This window comes from Musca vetustissima, unplaced genomic scaffold (genome assembly GCF_032173495.1).
Source record: "Musca vetustissima isolate MV318-11 ecotype Yass unplaced genomic scaffold, APGP_CSIRO_Mvet_v1 utg31629, whole genome shotgun sequence".
Lineage (NCBI taxonomy): Eukaryota > Metazoa > Arthropoda > Insecta > Diptera > Muscidae > Musca > Musca vetustissima.
Window position 1 is genome coordinate 206,101 of NW_026882559.1, and position 24,288 is coordinate 230,388.

Consider the following 24,288-nt stretch of genomic DNA (forward strand, 5'->3'; position numbering starts at 1 on the left):
AAATTTCTTGATATTCGTGATCTTTAGTACAACTAAAAACAGACTAAAATATTGGTTTACATTATTATTACTTAAATAATTAATAATGATTTTTATGTGGTATATTTAAAGGTGGAGTTACTGCCTGGAGCCTTCTCAATATAGTTATGTCGAGTATAACCGAATTAAACCTAACCATGACGCGTATTATTATGGGACACAAAGGGTCAGATCGGTCTGACAGATTGAACAATTGATATGAAATTATATGTTTTTATATATGGGGGCTTTATCTAAATCTGAACTGATTCAAAACAAGCTTGGCTACATTGTTCTAGACCTAATTGTAGACCACATACAGGTAAAAATTAAAAAAAATGTACTCGAATAGAATATCCTAGCTATGAATCAAAGTTTGTTGTTACACACATATGGACCATGTTGGAATAAAGAAAATAGTATTGTGGAATCATATGTATAGAATTTTTTCTTGAACACTTTTTTCTTTCAAGCTTCATAAAATTAATAATTTTTGGTTTATTATAAATTTTAACTAATAGGTACATATATTACCTTTACAATGAATATACATATGACATACATTAAGCTTGATATAAATATTTTATTACTGTTTTAATGGCATTTTACGCAAATTTATAATAACCATTTTGTAGGAAATATATATGAGAGGAAATACATTAATTATGTTTGAAATGATTGTTCGAATGCAAAAAAAATTGTCTAACGAAAGGAAACTATCACTGAATTCTTCCTGCGCCCTTACAACCAAAAGAACCATTGTAAACTGACAATCATTGATAAATAGTAGTTTTATATTACAACATAGTTTTATTATTTATCGACGCCCAAAAGGGAGCTTAAGTATAGTGCTCAAATTCAAGTCAAGTCGTTAATCAAGTTCAAGAGATATTGTCATAAATAATATCCTAACCTCCTTTCGTAGATGTGATTGTATGCATCTAGTTTAAATGTAAACGCGATAAACATGTTAGTAGCACGTGAGGCTTACCTACCACAATTCTATAAAAATAACGGCACCCACTATGCTCTGATAGACGTCCATATTCTATATTGATTTCTAAATTATCTACACGTTTTCAGTTATCAATAGGTTATTAAACGATTGTTGATTTAGACGATAACAAATGTGAATAGCTTTTGTTTTTAACGATAGTGATATGTAACATGATGAAATTAGGGTTTGACTTTTCTTCCATCAAGCTCCTCATCTGCTAACTGAAAGCTTTTTCTTAGCCAAACTTTGTCAAACATTCATATTATAGTTTAATAAATTATATGATTTAATTTCATACACAATCTACAAAATTGTTTCTAATTTGATTTCATATACGCCGCGAGATTTCCCACAACTTTGGCCCGCAGTAGACATTCGATATTTGTCAGATTTATTAATTTTCGTCAGATCTTGCTGACGTTATGATGACCAACATTTTGAACTATTTCAATTAAGTGTTGTTCTTCCCTATGCCTTGTTAGTTTGCCGTATTCTCAGACTGAATAAAATACCTCTAAATCAATTTCAATTAATATCATAGAAATCAATGTTTAGTTTTGTGGTTAAAGTGTCAAGACACTGGGAGAATTTTTAAATAATATTCCAATGACTGGCGTATTAAATGTATAAAAATATTCCTATTTAAATTCAGGTTATACTTGCCAAGTAGGAATAGCATATCATATGTATTATTTCCGGTACAATGTAAACGTACTATAAGTCGAGTATGGAAGACTTTCTAAAACCCTCTAAAATTTGCGATCCATACATGACCTTAACGCCAAAAACTGCCACGTTGTTTCGAAAAATGGTTATAATAAATTAAATTGAGGATCTTTCTTGTAAACCATTTCGTTTGAAAAGTACACCTAGTTTACATGTTGGAAGCATATACAATGGAGATTTTAAAATTTAAAGAGAAATATAAAAACTTGATATGAACTACATTGCGTATACGCACCATTACAGTGATAAACTTTGCCGAACTGTAGTGGGTACTCCATTTAAAATTGTTACAAAAACGAATATATTTTCCAGATTTTTACATGTCCTTCCCGTACAATTATCTATTAATGAATTACAAATTCTTCCAGTGTAAAATTTCCATTTTGTCAATAGCAACACCAAAACAATGATGTAATTTCTATATTGCCCATCGTACCAAAAAGAATCCTGCTATGTATAAAACGGTATGTGATCAACTTTTTTATGTGCCAGTCGCCGGGAGAATTTTCAACCAACACCACATAAACACGGAAGGTTGGCGTGGGAAAATTCCGCTTTCAACTTGTAACTGGAATATCTTTGAAAAGTAATCGATAAAGCAACGCGCGTCTAAAATAGAAATCACACCTTTAACCATAAAAAGCTTCCTTGACACAAACATTAGACAGAGTTGCCATGACTTGCACTTTCCTTCGCATTGAATTCAAATACTTTGATTTCTTTGTAAACATTATCGTTAATGGAATGATGAAATAATTACCGGCACTCTGATTGTGATTACCATTTAGTCGGCAATAAACGATGTTTTATAGATGGTATATTAAATATTTGAACGATAAGATAATTAATTGAAGAATAGAAATATATATGTATGTAGATATACAACGGCAAACAAATCGTGTCTAGTTAAAAATAAGGCGTTACAACTGAAACAACGACAAAAACTCCACTATTTGTCTGCTATAAAAATTCTACTATCTGATAAAGCTCGAACGATTTTGGCCGAGATAAGGTCTCAAAGGAGCCTATGGTTTGCGGATATATTTCGCTGGTCGTGAATGCAAAGTCAAAAACGCTGAAACAAATCAAGTGGCGACATCATTACATTTCGAATCTTTTCGCCGGACAGACCTAAAGCAAAGCGCGAAAAATTAAAAAAAAATACTAGTTAAAATACCTCTTCGTATAGAATCACAAAATATTATTAAATTGCTATCAATTGACCTATGGCATGAAATTAATGGTCACTCGTAGACATCAGTGATGGTAGCACAAAGTAAATAAAAAAAACTTCAAGTGAACGAAGAAATTACCAAAAAAAGACAGAATCAAGAACATCATTTTTCTCAACCATAAAACGTGAGCATTAATTGATTGATTACGTCGTCGATTGGCTGGTTGTAGATCTGCACGTTATGATCTAAACGAAACACAGTTGTGAAAAGTCCGTGTTTGGTTTGTTTAACTCACTCGCGTTTGTCATTGGCGTAGATAACATCATCATGAGGGATCCAGCGGATAATAAAAAAATTAAGAAAAAACCGAAGTTGGAGCCGCTTCAACGAAATGTGGGATTTTTTGAACTATTTGCATTTGCAACGCGTTGGGAGAACTTTTTGCTGGCGGTGGCATTTGTAGCAGCTTTTCTCAAATCCTTGGTATTTCCGATTATCATTGTGGTCTATAGTGAATTGGTGGCGATGTTTGTCGATCGAAGTCTGTGCTTGCCAACGACGAAAACATATTTCCTACCACTATTTGGAGGTGGCAAATATTTGTAAGTATTGCATTCATATTATTCCTGAAATACTCGTATCAAGGTATACAATATTAGAGATACCGTAAGTTAGTAAATAGTAACATTTATAGTTAACATTTTGAAATAATTGAACACCATCATACGATAATCAAGAACCGCATGGAGGACAACATATATTTCAATTAATGAATAATTTTTACAATTTGATTTTCTATCTCAAAAATATATATTTATATGTGGATATCAAAAATGTAAAAAGCAGGAAGCATTTGTACGGGATAGACTCACACAAAATTAATCATTTTCTACCGTAAGATTTTTTGTCTTCAAGAACCTCGGTCAATTTAATCGCCAATAATCGGACGCCAACGTTATGTGATAGTGCTCATTTTCAGTAATGAGAAAAATGAAACATCCTTGATCGAAAACTTCCAAAATAATAAACAAACAAAAAACACCTTTTTGTAGAGGACAGTTTCTGGAGTAGTGGCAAGAAGTCGAACTTTGATACATTTTAATTTAATTCGATGATGAAATTTCGCAATAACTTCGATATATAAACCTAATATGTCTAATATGCCTAATGAGTCGAACGCGTCGTATAATAGTGGTCGTATAGGTTCTATCTCGCTTTATTTTTTATTGCAAAATCGAAAGTGAAAAACTGAATATAACCAAATCGGGTTGGAAAATATGCCTACATATTTTATATTTTTTATAGCCTCAACATATGACCGTGGATGCGGATATTAAACCACAAAAAATTACAATTTTTATTTTTTATCTCATCTTCGTATCGAAATTTTTTAGATGAAACAAGACAGGCCTGTAGTAACTTTTGAGGATTAACGTGGACTAACTTTTTGAGTCAATATATGTATGTCTGTCTTATCGTCTTTCGGTCTATCTGCCAAATTACTCTGCACACCTTTGTGATTAAATTTTAAAATATAATCATTATTTGAATTGTTTTCGTCTATTAGAGCAACACGAAATGTAGAACTAGACTCCGAATTTAGTATGGGAGACTGGTGACCATTTGACACTTTTTTAGAGCTCTAAATCTTAGTACTTATTCAACAGATATAAAAACTTTATGACTGATTATTGTCCTCAGTTACTTTATTATAAAAACTAGTAATAAAATCATATAATAAATTAGTATTAGTTAAACAATTTTAAAGTTTTGTAAAAAACTCAAATTCGTCAAATGGATTCGGCACCATAGTCATAGCCTGGTAATTATCACTTCTATCAGTCTGGTTGAAATTCATATCCTCTGAGGGTTCTGTTTTATTTTAATTTACGATTCAATGTTTGAGTTTTAAGGCTGTCTTTTATAGCGGCGGATGTGGACGTCTCAAGGCCACACGCACCACTAGAAATAGCTTTCTTCTATTACATTTTCGTCAATACAAGAACGTTTGGTCTTGTATATGTAATTTCGAACCATATTAAAGGATTATTTTTAAAGACGAACTCAAAAACATGGTAAGGAAATAATATAGCACTATCTGTATATGGCCGAATGTGCTCCATTTTATTTTACCGAATCTTTTTTTTCATTTTTTTCTATCAGTCTTCTAAAACATTATATTTTTAATTATTTTCATAAGAATATACTTTTCAATACTACCTCTCAACTTGAAAAGTTTTATACACGAAATACTTACAATTGGATTGGAAATATTACCAAAACATCTGAAAAAATTCAAAAAAAACCGGTAAATCTAAATAACATTATTAGCTAGAGATTTCAAACTTTGCGACATTGATATTCGCTACCTATGGATCGAAGTTAGTGATGTACAACTTCATATCGAAAACGCAATTGCCGAATGTGCACCGATGCCGAAGATGCTCCAGTCTCTCCTATAGAATAAAAGAAAAGTTTGTGAACTACTACCCCCTACCATGCTACAGTTCCATTTTTCCTAATAGATGTTATCGTATTTTAGAAATTTAAATAAGGTTCTTGGTTTTTTTTTAATTTTGTCACAGGTATAATGGAACATTCGAAGAAAATATGGAAGAATTACGGCACGATTCCATGTCGTTTGGAATAATTTGTGCTCTTGATTCACTTCTTATGTTCGTTAGCGGTATTATTTACGTCGATCTATTCAATCATGTTGCTCTTAATATTGTTGTACGAATGAGAAGGAATTTCTTTGAGGCAACTATACGACAGGATATTGGTTGGCATGATATGGCTCAAAATCAAAACTTTGCGGTTCGAATTACAGAGTAAGTCAGGACATATACTTAAAAACTAGATGTAGTATGTATGCATAATTTGAAAATATTTTTACAGCAATATGGAAAAAATTCGCAATGGCATCTCGGAAACCATAGGACATTTCGTAATGATGTTCTTCGATATTGTCATCAGTATTCTAATATCGTTCATATATGGGTGGCGTTTAACCCTGGCCATTTGTGCCTATATACCATTGACAATGATTATTAACTATTTTATATCGAAGGTATGTTTTGCATTGAATTCTACATCCCCGCGTATAATTTAATTTGATTTTGTTTTTTAGTACCAAAGTAAATTAACAACAGAAGAGCAGAACGTCTATGCCAGGGCAGCATCGATTGTGGAAGAAATCATTAGTTCTGTACGAACCGTGGTTGCTTTTGGGGGTGAACAAACTGAAAGAGATCGTTATGATAATCTATTAAAACCTGGCCTTAAAACGGGCAGACTCAAAGGAATATTCTTGGGCTTGGGAGATTCAGTTTTAAAGTCAATGCTTTTCATTAGCAGTGCGGGAGCATTTTGGTATGGAGCTCACTTGATTCTTGACGATCGCTTTAAGGAACCGGAGGATCAGGAATATACACCTGCTATTCTGATGATTGTAAGCATGAATGATAGGTTTCATTTGTTCCTTTTGTGGTTGTACATAACTGTTGACAATGTGTTGTAGGTTATATGTGGTATTATTGTGGGTGCTGATCACATCGCTCGCACTTCACCCTTCCTAGAAGCCTTTGCAAGTGCTCGTGGCTCAGCTGTAGCCATCTATGAAGTTCTAGAGGCAGAATCGAAGATTGACCCTTTGTCAAGTGAAGGCAAAGTTGTTAACTCGGGTCTCAAATGCGATATCGAATTTCAGGATATTTTCTTTGCCTATCCGTCACGTCCAGATACCATAGTATTGAGGGGTTTCAATCTAAAAATAAACGAGGGAGAAACCGTTGCTTTAGTTGGCTATTCGGGGTCGGGCAAATCAACATGCGTACAACTATTGCAGAGATTTTATGATCCCATATTTGGCAAAGTTTTGCTCCATAATGAGGATATACGCAAATACAATGTCAACTGGCTGAGATCCCAAATGGCCGTAGTGGGTCAAGAACCAGTGCTATTTTATGGTACCATAGGTAAGATACGTCATATTATTTTTTGTTATTACCTTTTGAACTAATATGATGTCGTTGATATCATAGAGGAGAACATAAGATATGGTAAACCGGATGCAACACAAAAAGATATTGAAGATGCAGCAAGGGCGGGTGGAGCACATGACTTCATAATAGGTCTACCGGAGGTAAATCCTTTTTTTTTGTTTACACAATCCTACATACAATGTTACTACAATTTCTGATTTTAGGGCTACAACACCGTTATCAGCGAAAAAGGAGTTCAGCTGTCGGGCGGCCAACGTCAACGAATAGCTATTGCCCGTGCCCTTATACAAAATCCAAAAATTCTTCTACTCGATGAAGCCACATCTGCCTTGGATTATCATTCAGAAAAGTTAGTACAAGCCGCTTTGGACGGAGCAAGCAAAGGACGCACTACATTGGTTGTATCCCACCGTCTCTCGGCCATTCGTAGTGCCGACCGTATTATTTTCATAGATAAAGGGAAAGTTATTGAAGAGGGTAATCACGATAGCCTTATGAAATTAAAGGGCCGTTATTACGACATGGTGACAGCCCACCAATACGAAAGTTTGCTAGACAACGAAGACACTGCTGATAACAAAGAAATAGAAGAGGTGGAAAAGGAAAAACTCTTGCCTGTTGAAAAGTCCGTTCCGAACGGAGTTAATGTTCCACGATTCTCCGAGGCTTCATTGGATAAAAATATGATTCAGGCTTTTGCAGCACGCTGTTCTCTAACGGACCCATCTCTGAAGGAAATGGCGACTATAGAGAGGACACAATATTTGAAAACATTCAACCGTGTAGTACAATGGGCCAAGCCCGAATGGGGTTTCTTGAGCATTGCTGCTGTATGTGCTCTACTATATGGATGCGCCCAACCGGCATTTGCTTTTGTGTTCGCTGATCTCTTTGGTTCTTTGAATGAAATCGACGAAGCAGATGTCATTAATAACACCGGAAGATCGGCTATTATAGCCATCGTTGTTGGTATAGTAGCAGGTGTTACATGTTTCACACAAACATATTTCTTCAATCTGGCTGGATTATGGTTTACAACAAGATTGAGGTAAGTGACAGTTGTTGCAATTCAAATGCAAGGGGAAATCAGCAATTCTTTATAGAGATCCATTCATCCTTACACTGATAAATTGTATTGTGAGAACAACATTTCTTCAAACACTCTCTCAATTAAATCTTCAATATTTCACTATATTCATGAACTCCTACTTGTATTTATAGATCTATTACAATCGGTAAAATTCTTTGTCAAGAAATGGCCTGGTTTGATCGCAAGGAAAACAGTGTTGGTTCTTTATCAGCACGTTTGTCCGGAGACGCCTCCGGAGTGCAGGGAGCTATTGGTTTTCCTTTGAGCAATATGTTACAAGCATTTTCCAACTTCGTATGTAGTTTTTCCATTGCATTTTACTATTCCTGGGAATTGGCATTGATATGTTTGACTACAGCTCCATTTATGGTGGCCTCTGTAATTTTCGAAGCTAAGTGAGTCGATTTTGGTTTATCCACATCTGTCCTATTAACACATTTCCAATCAAAATCCAGGTACACCAATAAGAGCGCCGTGAAAGAAAAAGAAATTCTAGAAGAAACAAGTCGAATTGCCACGGAAACAATTGCGCAAATTCGGACAGTAGCAGCTTTGCGGCGAGAAGCGGACCTAATTAAGATGTACGACCTGGAAGTGGAGAGATATCGCCAAGAAATCAAAAAGAAACTACGCTACAGAGGTGTTATAAACTCGCTCGGAATGTCTATTATGTTTTTGGGTTACGCCATTACTCTCACCTATGGTGGCTATATGTGTGCCGATGGCAGAATTAAATTTGAAAACATTATGAAGTAAGTCACACACACCATAATCTATATAGAGAACAGAGTGTTTTGTGAACACGCATTGTTTTGCAGAATTTCAAACTCCATGTTGTACGGTTTATTCATTTTGGCTCAATCCTTGGCCTTCACACCTATGTTTAATGCGGCGCTTGTATCTGCTGATCGTATATTTTCCATTATTGACCGTGAACCGGAAATTAAATCACCCGAAGTTTCATCGGCAAAAAATCTACCTTTAATATCAGGAAAGAGTAATGCAGTACAGGGTGTTAGCTTCCGTGATTTACATTTCCGTTACCCAACAAGACGAGATCAGAGGGTTCTAAACGGTCTAAATTTAGAGGTGTTACAAGGCAAAACTGTTGCTTTAGTGGGAGCTTCTGGTTGTGGAAAATCCACATGTGTGCAGTTGTTGCTGAGATACTACGACCCCGATTCGGGTAGCATTGTAAGTAAATTCTACAAATTAATATTCATATGAGATATGCAGTTGTTTTTATCTTACTCTTATAGTTTATTGATCAAGATGACATTCACCACGACTTGAGTCTATCCGCTTTACGCAAACGTATTGGCATAGTATCCCAAGAACCATCCTTATTTGAAAAAACCATAGCAGAAAATATAGCCTATGGAGATACATCACGCAACGTTCCCATGGAGGAAATATTGGCTGCAGCAAAAATGGCCAATGCCCATGATTTTATTTCAGCATTGCCATCTGGCTATGAGACTTGTCTCGGCGCCAGGGGCACCCAGCTATCTGGAGGTCAAAAACAACGTATAGCAATTGCCAGAGCTCTCGTTAGAAATCCCAAAATTCTTCTCCTGGATGAAGCCACTTCTGCTTTGGATTTGCAAAGCGAACGCCTCGTTCAAACAGCCCTAGACGAAGCTTGTTCGGGTCGTACCTGTTTAGTTATAGCCCATCGATTAGCTACTGTTCAAAATGCCGATATGATATGTGTTATACAGAGTGGCCGTGTTGTCGAACAAGGTAACCATCCACAATTGTTAGCTAAAAATGGCATATATGCCAAATTGTATCTCAGTCAACCAAGTACCCACTAGGATAAGCATTTATATTTAGAATATACAAAAGAAATTAAACACAATAAAATATTGTTAAACAAAAATCTTAAGGACGTTGTTGTTGTTGATTAATTTGTTGCATTTTATTTTTTTACAATTTTTACTTTGAAACAAAGTTTTCACAATTGGAAAATGTAAATACTGGAGTCAGCTAGTAGGCAGAAATAATACACCATTCAAGGGAAATATTATAGCAACCGTTCTCAAGTCAAATATATTTTTTATTTGAACAGACATGAGAGAAGTTTAGAATAACCTAATCACAAAAAGTTATGCTTTAACTAAGACAAAATTAAATGTACATAAACTAAACATAATATTACGGCAATATTACTCATCTATTATAATAGCTTGTGTCGGTTTGTTTCATTAATTAATTTTACATACTAATATTATTATTAATATTATTTTGCATACGAGACGTATAAATTATAAAAAGTGTTCTCTTTATATATATAAAGTCAGTGTTGAGAAGCAAGAACATATTTATTTATTTTTGTTTGGAGAAAGATAAAGAGTTTATGTGGTTTTATTTTACGTTGTTTTTGGTTGGAAAAGCTAAAAATTGCATCTAGTCTATTTTAACATTGGAATAAATTTTACGTACAAACACACTTGTGCCAATATAACCCACTGTTCCGCATATTATACCTAAAGCACCACTGAATAACGCCATGTATCCAAAATAAAATGTGGTTTGGAAAAGGCCATACATTCTGTAAAGTGTGAGAGAAAAGTGTTGGGAAATGTAAAATATTAAGAATTGACAGAAGCTTGCATATGTACTTACTTAGTTTTGAAGAAAAAGTAATAGAATGAATAAGCATACACATATATCGAGGTGGAGGCGGCAGACATAAAACTGGTCCACTGCCATCTATAGTCTTCGGCATTTAATAGGAAGTATGAACAGACAATTGTTACGCACACAGTAACTATGGTAAGAATGGTAAAGACCAACAACATAAAGCCGTAAACATAGTAGATTTTGTATGCCCAAAATGAAGTAAATATGAAGTACCTAAAACGACCAAAAGTATAAAAAAGTAATGTAAAATGTAACAATCGGGAAGTCGAAATATTTAAATGACTTACATTTCGATGAATATTGAACCGAAAGGCAAAATGCCTCCCAATAATATAATTATTGCTGGTTCCATAAACCATTTCTTTTCTGGTATAGGTCTAGGGACAGCATTAACGCGACAGGGATAATCGGGTTGGCCGTCCAAGTTGCGACCAACCACTGTGCCAACCAATGTTAGTGGTAAAATCACAAAGAAACATATGCATGTAACGGCAACCATTGTGCCAAATGGTATAGCTCTCGAAGCATGATAGCCAATGGCAATAAAATTTATGAAGAAGGCGGTTCCACACACAAACACTGGAACCATAAATGCAGATACCAACATTTGACGAATCCACATGCGGCCACCCAATCGCGAATACAAGGATCCACCAAAATAACCATTGATCGGAGAGGTAGCAGCGTATACAAATATGGCCGTCGATAGCATTGAACCACGTCTATTGAACCACAATATAGATTATAATGGGATGCAGTAGTTTTAATAACATTTGAAAAACTTACTCTGTGTATAATTCTCCAACAATAGCAAAAATAATTACACAAAATACCACGGAAATCAGTTGATATCCAGCACCAATTAGGGCCGAAAACAAAAGGGCGTGTGGAGGGGAACGGAAAACATCACCATGTACTTGTTTCCAACCATATTCATCACCTAAATCACGTTCCTTAAAAAATACTAAGTATTATAGCAATGTGAACAAATTATAATCAATATGCTACAAACCATATCATCCATTTCCTCATCTTTGCTATAACGAGCATAATCTTTTCGCAATGTTCGCATTAAAATCATCGACACCAAGCCAACGAGGAAAATAACCATCATGAAACTATTGAATATGCTGAACCAGTGAATCTGAAAGTTATAATAATAGTTTTAAGGTAAATGTTAGCAATATCGGCTATATTGCATTTAAATAAAGTGTGGAGCAGATAGAAGTTTAACATATTTTGTCATGGTACAATATGAAGAGATAGTTTAATAGTACCTACTGATCACAATTTTTCCTTGTGGTACGCCTATTCTGTCAAAACAATAACTCAAGTTGTGTACGTGTATGTAATGTGTTGAAAAATACAACCAAAAATTAACAATATTTTCAAATTCATTAATATAATAATCATATTTGCAACCCCATTATTATTGTACCATGCTTGCAAAATTGTTTGGCAAACTTATTATAACAATCAATAGTTAGTAAAATATACGGCATATCTTCATATTTATAAGTGAGATAGATAAAATGTTTATTATTCTGATTTTATTAGTTCAATAAAAAAATAATTCGTCTATCGGACAAAACATAGGCACTCCCTCAATACATTTTTTAAATGATATATATATATATATTTTTTTTTTTTGGTAAAAAAGGATTTGTTCCACTTACCCTATGTTGGAAGAAATTCGGATCCAAATATTTATCAAAGCGATCTTTAAATTCCACAACACTAGGTTTCCAGTTCACTTCATAAGAAAATTTGATTTTCGATCCTGCTACCAGTAGTTCTTTCTTTTCCGTAGTCAAACTGATATCCACAATTTGCTGTCCATTGCGACCAATGTCGAATTTTTTATGTGTATAAATGTAGTATCTGCCTTGATCATCCTTTTCACCAACCTTTCCCCAAATGGGCAAGCCGTCAATGTACATTTGATACCAGTATTCATTCATAACAGCATACGTAAAGGCTTTAACTTTATCCTCCGTCAGATCCACCATACAGATAACAGTGGAGGGAACATCACCTGCAAAAAAACAACAACAATAAAGGACGATTTGCAAATGAAGTCACCACATTCACACTTTACATACGATTGAATTCTATTTCGTAGCCACTAAATTCTAACTCCACACCCTGCAGCGCTTCGCTCAGCGTTTCATGGTAATGGGATATACTGGATTTGGAACCACTGCAAAACGGCAAACTGAAGTAGGCATATGTCTCTTGCCGGTTGTGATAGGGACCAACGGTATTCATCCATAGAACCACTTCTTCGCCATCGTTATACTGAAAATACACAGATTGTGCCCAATTACAGCTGTGCAAATACACATAGCAAATCGTGTTTTTATTTCTTCCAATAACTCACCTTATGATTGTGTTCATCACCTCTGACGAGAAGAATTGTTAAAGCAAACACAAATGCTCTAGCCGCCAACCCCATAGCGGCCCTCTACTTTTGTTCTTTTATGGTGTTCTTGAAATTGTTTGCAAGAGCTGGATGTTGTTTATCTTACAGTAATATCCAGCGACCGGAAGATAATTATGTTTTTCTACGTGGCTTTTCTCGCAAAAAGATGAAAAAGTTTTGTTACGATGTCAACGATGTCATGAATTCACAAATGGACTAGTTCTAGATGAATGATTCACTGCAAGAAATCGTACGAACTAGTTTCATGTCGTTCATTATGAATTTAATTTGCTCAGAACAAAAATCGTTCACTCAGATTCAGAGCCTGCAAGATTTTACTATTTATCGGATTTTATAATCAAGCGTTTACAAACAATTTTCTGAGAGAGACAAACCATATAACCAATACATTTAAATTTTTGGTCAATTGTTTGGAGACTGTATTGAATTCTTCATTAGCAGTAAACACGTACATTAATTTTCAGATGCCCAAATATAAATGCTCTCTAAAAGGTAAAATAAATAGTTAAGGGCTAAGCAGAATGTTCGCGTTGAGCGTTTTTTTTTTATCGCACGCAAAAAGTTAAAATATATTTAATAATATTATATTTGTGGTTGTGTATTTTCGATAACACATAACGAGACGTATGGCTCAACGCGAGCATTCTGCTTATCCCTTAAAGGGCTAAACAGAATGTTCGCGTTGGGCGTTTTTTGTTATCGCGTTAACGCACGCAAAAAGCTAAAATATATTTAACTCCGAAGCGCAGCGCACATCAACTACAAGTGTTGAAGTTATCGTCCCCTTGTGGCAGTTGTATTGTCGATAACAATTAACACGACGGAAAATGCAACGGTAATTTATTGAATTTCTTTTCATGGTTTCTAGTTTCAATTTATTTAGTTTATAAAATAGCGAAGGAAGTCAGTATTAATGTGCATTATTAATATTTGCAGGTCAAAAAATTAGTTCCAAGTGGAATTAGGTCAATAAGTATAAATTATCCCGAAACATTCTCAGGAATTAAATATTTCAGAGGAATTTGTAAAATTTCAAAAGCAAGTGCAACCATGAACGGCCAAGAGAAGCAAGTCCCGACTGCGGCTGAATTCTATACCTATTGGGTCCATTGTAATATCTGTTACAGAATGTATTTCAAAAAAGAATGCCGCTTCTTTTTACTTGCCTGCAATCACATCGTTTGTGAGTCTTGCTTGCGAGGAGATTCGCAACAGCCCGGCGTCTTTAAGTGTAACTTGTGCTTAAAAAATACCAAAGCATGTGAAATTGGACATTCAATGCCACCAAGTCTAAAGGAGCTATTCCACCCAGAACCATATTCTGATGGTCTGAATACTTTCCGAATTGCGTCATTTCAAATTAAGCACCGCCTGCGATTTCTTGCCCACCAGGAGTCATTGGCATGTGTTGAGAATTTATTTTTATTTACTTTTTATGATCTCTAATCACGATCCATTTTCAGTATTCCAGGAGAGATGAATATCGCCGTGAATATGCTGAGGCAAAAGAAAATTGCCGAATACTCTATCAAGAATGTGAAAATCTCCGACATAAGCGTAAGCATTTACAAAACAGAGTTAAATTGATTCGACAGCAGAGAAGGCAGCTTGATGATAATAGGTAAATGCATACAATTAGATATGTTAAAAGGTAGATCTGAAATCTTAATTACGGCGCTATACATATACAATGTCAATGAACTTCATATTAGCAAAAAATACATGAAGTTCTGCCGGGACCCCGATGTTGGCTTAAAAAATCGATTAATAAAAGGGGAATAGATATATTCCCCCTGTCCCAGTGTTATTTTTTGGAATACCGAAATTTGGTCTTACCTTTATATGATCTATATGAAAATGCGGACCAAAGTTGATATATTTGGTATGGAAGTTTCCACCAAATTTGAACATATCTTCGAATATGTTGCAAGACTCCAAGACTACCGTTATTTGGTATTGTATAGTATAACTTGATCTGACTGCGGAAAGAAAATATTTGTGTAAACATTCGAAATTCGTTCAGAATTAAAAAACATATTAACAATACAAAAAATAGATTACAAAAAATACATCATGGATGAATTGCCAGAATAAGCAAAAAACAGCATAAAACAAATTGCCCCTGCAGCATTTGGTCTGTTTCTGTACTGCAAGAATCTACTACTTTTTACTACGACGATTTTTTCTTTATGATTCTTGACGTATGAGTACAGATAAATTTTTTTTTAGAAATTTGAGGCTCACAAACTTTTTTTACGAAATTATAAAATGGCGTTTTTGCTACTTTATTGTCTGTTGCAGCAGCATGTCGTCAGCGCGAGCAAAACTCGATAAACGTTTATTTTTAATAAAAACAAATGTTGGCATACTCTTCACTATATAATAGTTACTGATCTCGTTTAATTTATCCACATTGATTTGATTTTATTCAATTAATAAAGCCTTAGGCTATAATCAATAATTTCCTGGTATGTCTGTAACAAAACATTAAACATAAATTCTATCGTTTTTACAGTTCCAATAAAACATCTTCAATTTCGTCCGGAAACACTTCTGTTTCGTCGATCACAGACATGGCAGTTACATCATTTTCAAATCTAACACCTAGAAGTACTTTCGATCTCTAAACTAAATACTTACGTTTATTCGCAAAATGTACTCCAATTAATCTCCTGTAATTTTCATTTCTTATATACATTATATACATGAATAGTACATTGGAAACTTGTAAACCTATGAATATAGTACCCTCCCAATAAGCGCAATAAAAGTAACTTCATTTGGAATAGTACCCCGTCACTTCCAGATCATTAATTAATTCGTTCCATTTGTAATTAAAAATCACACAATTTTATAATGTACTTTATTTAATACATTTTGTTGGATTTTTTTGTTATCGTTTTTAATTTCATTACATTTGTTTTTTATCTTTAAACTACTTAAAACTTTTTCAAAGTATTTAAAATTCTATTATTGATTAAGACCTTAGTCATATTTGTATTTAATATTAGTAGTTGTAGTATTTTAATTTAACAAAATATTTGGATTAAAAACTAAGAAAGTGAACTAAATAAACAACTATGCAAATATAACTAAAAAAGTAAATTCAGTGAACACTCGTTTTTGGAGGTTTTTCTTTTTGTTTCACAAACAAAAATAAACGAAAAATAAAATACTTATCCAATTGAGGGCAATTAAAACTAAATGAATTCATACAAAAATGTGGGGAACATTTTGGCTGGTAGTGTGAAAACAAATTGTACAGTTTTACTTAAATTTATATGTGCTGAGTTAAGCATAATGACGTTTGATACAAAACTTGAATACATGGACTTGGTTTTCATATATCGGTATATTTCTACTTCAAATCAATATTGCATGCATAGAAATCTGCATTTCTATGCCTTCCAGTATGGCTAAGTCTTAAATTACATAATATGAAAATAGTGGTAATAGGGTTGGTATGGACCGTTTTTACGCTACACCTTTTGTCGTCGACAGCGTCCATACGTTCAATTTACAGTCTTTTTTACATTGTAAGGTGCTATCATGGCTTGCGGGCTAACCAATCTTGAATTTGGTTCCATTTCACTGGCATGCATAGACGGCGGGGGATGTTGCATGGATGGCGATCCCATAAAGTATCCTGCATTTGGGGGTCTCTGATGCATATTCATATGACCGGGCGGAGGAGGCTTCTGAGTTGTGTTAAAAGATGGTGGCCCCGTATAGTTTTCGGGTGGCATTCCCGGTGGGGGCATATTGAATTGCGGATGTCTAACATTCATGGGTATACCCATTGGTGGTACGAATTGTGGCATTGGTCCACGGGTTAATGGAGATGGAGGTAGGCGGTTGAAATTGTTTATACGCATGCCAATAAAGCCCATCGGCGGGGAAGCGTGGCGAATTTGTGGTGGAGGGTGCATTTGCGGGGATCCAGGCGGTCCTATGAAATTTACACTGTTTTTTGATACATGACGGTCTGAATATCCGAGGTTTGGGCTATCGCGTGACTTTTCGCATATCATTATTTTAGGAGAATGCGAGTTATGACCCTCTATGCGACCAACTCTATTTAATGCTGCCATAGCGGTTAAATCTTTTTTGCTGCCACTGCACATGGCATTTGGCGAATTTACATTCGGCGATCGAGACGCTGATGGTGGAACCGACGGTGGCACACATTTCGGATTGAGTAGACGTGGTGGTATGCCTTTTTCCAATTGTGAAACGTACATAGAGTGTACCATGGAATCGAAGTGGAAATAAACTAGGGGCACCGGGGTGGGAGGTTTCAAGTAAATAGGCTGTTCTAAATGCGATGGTACCGGCACTGAGGGAGGCGGAGGTGGCGGAAGAGTCTCTAGAGCTGGGTCTATTTTAGGTGATTCATTGATTTTCATTTCACCCAACAAATCCCGTGCTGCTGCAACTTCAATTCCACGTTTCTTACGAAGACGCAAAACCTTACGTCGAATCCTGTCTTCGACCAATTTACGATCCTCGTCGTCACTATCTCGACTTGGATAAATGCCATCTTCAAAGTATACTTTTTTCTTCTCAGTTTTTCTGAAACAAAAACAAGGTTAGAAACAAATTGGTAAACATATTATTGTGAATCTTACTGTGTCTTGCTTGTGGCGTCAGTTAACGGCTTCAATATGCTTCTCATGCAGTTTTCGCCTTCCCGATTCAGTCGCATGACCGCTGATTTGACATGTCGACTATTAACCTCATCCTTCCATGAAATTGGAGATGGTGTAATGTTTTTAACCGACGATGCATCCACAGGCACACATGTCACAACGGCAGCAACATCCGTTTTAACATTAGCAGAGTTTTCAATATTCGACGACTCGGCTTTTGTGTTCACTGTATGGACATTCGACGGAACAATTTCCAGCACATTTCCTTTCTGTACAGCTACGGAGCTGACCTTTGGTAATTCTTTAAGGACTGGATTGATATGCTGAATACGGCCACCACTAGCAGCGTAATCGTTGTAATAGTATTGTTGCGGTGTTGGTGGCGGACCTGTGTGTGTCATGTTATTGCTATTGATTGTTGGTATGGGAGAGTAACTCGATGTATGTGACGAATGGGGTTGTAGATGAGACGGCAAGGGTGAATGATGCTGCGATACATGCTGCTGGGGTACAATAGGAGGTATATGATGCCCCTCGGAGTTTGGTGGAGGCGGAAGCATTGAAACATACGGATTTGAGTAATAACCACCAGACGGTCCAATCGCGGGGTCAGCCATTGGTTGAGGGGGCAAAGACATGTAAGCCGCTGCTCCATATTGCGCATAATTGGAATAATCATCGTAAACAGCAGGTGGTGTGTCACTTGGTCCATTTAAAACGATATTTATGCGAGCATCCAATGAAATGCGATTGGGTGACATATTGTAGTAGTATGAAGAAGTGCTTCCAGCAACACCACCACCGCCAGATATTTGATCGTGGTTTCCATAATATGGATCATGAGGAGAAATTGAGGAGTGACGTTCAAAACTTGAATCACGTCTATGCCTGTGATCATCATAACGGGACCCGCGAGGAGATGAGACTGGCGATCGGGGAGATCGGGGTGAGCGCGGAGAACGTGGTGACCTTGGTCTTCTAGGAGAATGAGGCGAACGGGATCTTCTTGAGTCAGTATGTGGAGAATTTGAAGGCGACATACTACGGCGCATTGGAGGCGAGGGAGGTTTGAATGGCAATGGTGAATAACGATCAGGACTATATGAACGTCTTCGTGGTGGTGGTGTTCTTGGTGATCTTGGTCTTTGTGGTGATCTAGGCGATCTCGAACGGGAACCTCTTGAACGCGAAAACTTTTTGTAATGTAGTTGAGTATTTGTCTTCCTGCCTCTTAACGGACTAACGTCTTTACCTCTTCTATTTGCAAATTGACGTAGTGGACTGCGACTGCGTGATCTTGAACGAGATCGTCTGCGGAATCTTGATCCTGATGTCATTCCCCTTCTCGGAGGTGTGACATTTCGTGTGTTTCGCCTTGGTGGACTCGCTGACAATGAGCGACCCCTGCCTCTACGTTGTGGGCTAAATCTTGATCGCGACGACGATCTACGACTGCGATCCCTGTAGTTGGGTGGTGAACGCATTCTATCGCGACTCGAACTGTAAACGGGAGACCGAGTGTGCCTTTGGGTATCCTTAGAACGCGACTCTTGTGTTTCCTTATTTTCCATCATCGGCTTAACGATAGCTACTTCTTTAGCTGGTTTTACAAGTTTCTCAGTAAAGTCGATCTCCTCTTTATCGTCGACTGTTTTCTTTTCCGAGTCTTCGACCAAGGATGACAGAAATATGGCTGGCTTAGATGGCAATTTCATGGGAGAAATAGTCAACTTAATGGCCTCCCGATTCGAATCAAATATTTTATTTGGCTCCTGTTTTGCTTGTTCTATCAGTGGTTGAGCTTGAGCTTGGGAGACATTTGGTACAACAAAAGACATTGCAGGCGTTTGAATCTGGCCTTCAGTAGTCGTTTGTGAACTCTTTGCATATTTTTGTAAAATTAGTTTCTTTTCTTGTAAAAATAGCATTTCCATTTTATGCAGTTCCTCACTGATTTCATCATTCGAGTCATAATTCGCTCGCATCATTTGTATACGCGATAGATTTGCTTCCAAACTTCTGAGTTTTTTGAAGTCTTTTGCCACCTCTGTTTTGGCTGTTTTGGCATTTTGCTGTTGCTGGCTTTGATTCGGTACCAGAGGCTTTTGAACTGGCGACGGAGTTCGAGGTTCTGTTTTTATAATTGTTTCCAGTTTGTCATCAGTATCGTTATTAATTTCCTTTGTACTGGAGAGTGACACACTATCAACAACCTCGCCCTTGTGTTTCTTTGCAGGATTTTCCAGAGATTTTAAAAAATTGTCACCATCGTTGCTATCATCGGATGATGTTGCACTGGAAGTGGAAGAAGACGAGGAGGACGTGTTCTCTTCAGAACTTGATGAACTCGATGAAGAAGTAGAAGAGGTTGATGTAGAAGAAGTTGATAAAAGTTCTTCGCTACTCTTTGATGTCATTTGTTCTTCTACTTCATTTTCTTTTTTGGGGGTATTGCCGTCAGTTGCTACATTCTTCATATCGACGCCAGAAGCTTCGACACTTTTTATAAACTGATTATATAACTCTTGCATGCCAAATAGCTGGTTTTTCTGAGTTGTAGGTTCGAGATTTTCTGGCTGAGTCTCATATTTTGACACAGTGGATGCTTGAGCTACAGTCGCTGTATTTAGAAATTCTAAAGGTGGGGTTGTAGGGTGAACTGAACTGCAAACTTCTGCGACGAGTTCGGTTTTTAAATTATTTGGTGGCGACGGATTTACAAACTTTGTAACAAAGGAGTCCTCTTCCATTAAATCGGGTGATACACGTTTTGGTGTTGAGCTATCTTCTGGAGCATTTAAATCCAAATCAACATCTTCCTCATTTTCCCAATTATCCATATAGTCGTCTGTGTCCGGGCTATTTCCCTTATCGCTGGGAGACTTTGTCGGAGGCGAAGAGTAGTCTTGGGAGTCTTCATTTAAATCCGAACTCGCCTCCGCGGTAGGAGAAAGAAATTCGTTACGAGAGAATGAGAGTGGTCTCATTCTAGCAGTTTTCTCTTCTGATTTCTTCTGAGCTTTCTGGTTATTTTCTGTGGTATCTTCTGTAGTCATCGGAGGTGGAGTCAACGATTTTAAATTAGGTTCAATTTTTTTGTCTTTGTCTCTCGCTTTCAATTTAGTATCTGTATTCTTCTCATGCTTTGGGTTTGTGGATTTTTGCTGTTTAGATACAGATTTATTATCGGACGACACATTATTTTCTTTGTATGATTTGTCTTTAGTATTAATACTAACGTTAGTGCTTCTACTGTCTGATCTGTCGCTTGATTTTGAACGATTTAGAAAGCTGGACCCGCCACTGCTGTTACTACGTCGTCGAACGGTTGATAATTTTCCAGAATTATCATCTCTCCTGTTGTCGGAAGAATATCTATGCTTAGAAGAGCTATCTCGATCTTTCGTACGGGATCGCCTATGCCTATCAGATTTACTCTTTGACGGACAATCACGAGAAGGAGAACGTTTGAATGGATTGCGAGAATATTTTGAGTGATAATCATCCTTATGACGCGATTTATCATTGGAAATCTTCGAATCGCTATCTTTGTGATCGTAGCATTTGTCTTTATTCGCCACGGACTGGGGATCTTCCTTACATTTACTGCTCTTCACAGATGTATCATATTTTTGTTTCGAAGTGTCTCGACGTTTATCATTGTATTTTGAAAGTTTGTCCTTACTTGCAGCGTTTTTATGCTGAGATTTGATATCATCATCAGTGTTTTTTGTGGAGCTATCGGTGGAGGTTTTACCTTCCTGCTTATCGTCCTCCTTCGATTCTTTTAAATTCGCAGAATTTTGATTTAGTTTATCCTTTGCACTTTGATATTTCTGAGTTTTGAGCATTAATTTCTGTTTAGCTGCTTCGATGGCCTCCAATTTGATGTCGTCCTGCTGTAATATTTTGTCGATACGTTTCTGAATCTCCTTGGCATCGTGCAAAGCTGTCGGCGATTTTTTTGTTTTTACTTGACTCTGAGTTGGTAATGGAGGAGTTATAATGCCAATATCAGCAGTACTTTGTTTCTCAACAGTATCAGTACGAGCCTTCAATTCATTCGAATTTTTATTTTCAAGTTTTATTGAATGATCTTCTTTAGCTAAACATAGAGAAGCATCGTCGGCAACTTTTTTTGATTGCGGACAAGCTGGAGGAGAATCTGCAAACATGTCGTATGTTTTCTCTTTCTTTTCAGATCCGACTGTCTGATCTTCATCCACCGGTTCTTGTTTGATTATAAGAGGCTTCACTTTCAATGTGATATCTTCAATTTTTATTTCAGTGACTGTTTCCAATTTCTCCACTTTCATGTTCTGCACTGTGTCGCGAATTTCTTCTTCATTTGGAATATACTCATCCAGATTTTGTGATTCTTTGTGATTATCGGAAGAATTTTCGGATTCTTCTGAGGATTTTCGAGATTTTCCATAGGACTTTCGTATTTTCTCTATTTTACGTCTGCTTGACTTCTTTGACTTTTTCTTTTTGGACGATTTTGTTACTGTTGATGGTGATTTCCTTTTGCGTTTCTTATCGTCTTTCATTTTTTTCTTTTTCTTGTTTTTATCATTTGAAGAGGACTTTTTAGCTTCTTTGTTTGTGTTTGCTTTTTCAGTGTCATGGGCTTCGGCAGCAGGACAGTTGTCGTCATCATCCCAATTTTCTTCATCACTCTTTGTTGATTCTTTGCTTTGTTTGTTGTCGAACTTAGATTTTTCATTACCTTTGGTTTCTTTATTGTATTTAAATGCATACGAAATTGTAGGTTTACATTTTGTCCATCTGAAAAAAGATATTGAATCAGTAAAAAATTACTTAATTTTATTTTAAGAATGAAACGAAAAAAATATCGAAACGCTTTTGTTGTTGCTTTGCCATGTTACATTACATGCTTAACAATATTTTAACAACAGTTGTACTTACAACAAATTTGTTGATGGTGGCAGTATTGGTGAATGTCCGCGGTTGGGTGGCGGTGTATGATGATGTTGTCTATGTTGTGGACCATGATGACGTGCCAAAGGACCAGATATGCCGCAGCCCCCTCCTCCACTATTAAAAAATGGCGGTCGAAATCCTGGAAAAGGCATACGTCCCCCTCGCATAACGCCTCTACCACGTGGAATAAATCCCCCACGTCCATGCGTAAAGTCCATGCGACCTCCACGCATAAAAGGATTCAAACCACGATAACCCATGAATGCCTCGGGCGGTATATGAGATGGATGTGGTGGGTGCACTGTATGTGGTGTAAATCTATTCGAGGAAGCGTTCGAAGCAGCAACAACAACCGACGAAACTTTTTCACCATATTTTTCGTTGTCCTCATCACCTGAAGAACACAATCCCTCACTGTCGTCGGACGCCGATGATTTGAATTTCTTCGGCAGAACTTTACGACCTTCACTGCCTTCGCTATCGGAATTCTTGGAATCTTTCTTTGCCTTTTTAGCTATACGGAAAAACAGTCAATAAAATGTATCTACTTCCAATAAACCACTTACCTTTTTTGTGTTTTTTTGCTTTTTTACGATCCTCTTTGGATTTCTTATTTTTCTCCCCTTTATCGTCTTCCATCAGTCGATTTTTCTCGTTCAATAGCTTCTCCTCTCGTTTTCGTTTGGCATCTAATTCCAATATTAAACGAACCTTTTCCTCACATGCCTCCGCCTCCATTTGTGACACAGTTTTTTTTGTTTTTGTCAAGGCTTCCTTTTTTAACTGTTTTGCGGGGGGCTCGTTTTTCGTTGTTCGCATTGGCGTTGAATCCTTTGTGGAAGCAGGGCTTGAACCTGGGGGTGGTGTCTTTACTTCGCCCGGTTCCAGACTGCTATCACCACCTTGCATATCGTCCAGAAAGCTAAATGTTAACTTAGCAACACCCTCCTCGGAGACTTTGATGTCATTCTTTCCATTATTTGCCATATTCGACCTTGTCGCTATAGCCACCGTCTCCTCCGCCGCAATAGTTGCTTCCTCCATTACTTTGGCGCTTCACCAAACAATAATTTATGTAATAACAATGATTTTAGTTTACTTCACTTCATCGATGCGCTTTAATCATCGATTAGAATCCATCTTCACCACAAAATTAAAAGTTTGTCGATTTTTATTTTGCACTCACACATAAAGAACCAATGAAAAAATATGAAGAATGCAGTTGATTGGATTGATGTACGATTGTGTGTGTGCGTGTGCTATTACAAATCATTCAGCACGCTTTGAAAAAAATGTAATTTTCAGGCTTTAAATCATCGTAATCGTAAAACCATCACATCACACGGTCTGAGCTTCTACCAAGTTTCACTTTTACTTGACAATTTGGTCAGCATATTTTAAAAATAGGCTTTAATTTGACGTGAAAAATATTACACTTCAGCTTTTCTTTCCGGAACAAAGTAGGGATAAGTAAATCGACTTTCGACTAATCGACTTTCTGTATTGAAAAGTCCATGGCCCAATAAATTGGACGTCCGATAAGGCCAGATGATTTCACCCGAGCTGTAAAAACACACTAGCATATTTGAATGGCAC

At 36.6% G+C, this 24,288-nt stretch overlaps 2 protein-coding genes across 2 annotated transcripts; one reads left to right on the plus strand and one right to left on the minus strand.

Annotated features, from left to right (window-relative positions):
* Nucleotides 1-5,501: 5,501 nt before the first annotated feature.
* LOC133329042 (multidrug resistance protein homolog 65) lies at nucleotides 5,502-9,833 on the plus strand. Its single transcript, XM_061537540.1, has 10 exons — nucleotides 5,502-5,747; nucleotides 5,815-5,986; nucleotides 6,047-6,367; nucleotides 6,437-6,893; nucleotides 6,960-7,060; nucleotides 7,124-7,968; nucleotides 8,142-8,405; nucleotides 8,466-8,762; nucleotides 8,829-9,204; nucleotides 9,270-9,833. The coding sequence occupies exons 1-10, from the start codon at nucleotides 5,527-5,529 to the stop codon at nucleotides 9,825-9,827; spliced, it is 3,612 nt and encodes a 1,203-aa protein (XP_061393524.1). The 5' UTR covers nucleotides 5,502-5,526; the 3' UTR covers nucleotides 9,828-9,833.
* A 542-nt stretch (nucleotides 9,834-10,375) lies between these two features.
* On the minus strand, nucleotides 10,376-13,112 carry LOC133329028 (transmembrane 9 superfamily member 3). Its single transcript, XM_061537527.1, has 8 exons — nucleotides 13,037-13,112; nucleotides 12,759-12,954; nucleotides 12,333-12,691; nucleotides 11,669-11,800; nucleotides 11,443-11,609; nucleotides 10,944-11,378; nucleotides 10,639-10,869; nucleotides 10,376-10,564 (listed from the first exon to the last, which is right to left on the minus strand). The coding sequence occupies exons 1-8, from the start codon at nucleotides 13,109-13,111 to the stop codon at nucleotides 10,420-10,422; spliced, it is 1,740 nt and encodes a 579-aa protein (XP_061393511.1). The 5' UTR covers nucleotide 13,112; the 3' UTR covers nucleotides 10,376-10,419.
* Nucleotides 13,113-24,288: the final 11,176 nt, after the last annotated feature.

Excerpts from the sequence above, each read along its gene's own strand:
- LOC133329042 (XM_061537540.1), top strand. The coding sequence starts at position 5,527 with ATGGAAGAATTACGGCACGATTCCATGTCGTTTGGAATAATTTGTGCT. Across the intron at positions 6,894-6,959 it reads GCTATTTTATGGTACCATAG|AGGAGAACATAAGATATGGT; the intron begins GTAAGATACGTC and ends TTGATATCATAG. Across the intron at positions 7,061-7,123 it reads TCATAATAGGTCTACCGGAG|GGCTACAACACCGTTATCAG; the intron begins GTAAATCCTTTT and ends TTCTGATTTTAG.
- LOC133329028 (XM_061537527.1), bottom strand. The coding sequence starts at position 13,111 with ATGGGGTTGGCGGCTAGAGCATTTGTGTTTGCTTTAACAATTCTTCTC. Across the intron at positions 12,692-12,758 it reads CTACGAAATAGAATTCAATC|GTGATGTTCCCTCCACTGTT; the intron begins GTATGTAAAGTG and ends GTTTTTTTGCAG. Across the intron at positions 11,610-11,668 it reads ATGAGGAAATGGATGATATG|GAACGTGATTTAGGTGATGA; the intron begins GTTTGTAGCATA and ends GTATTTTTTAAG.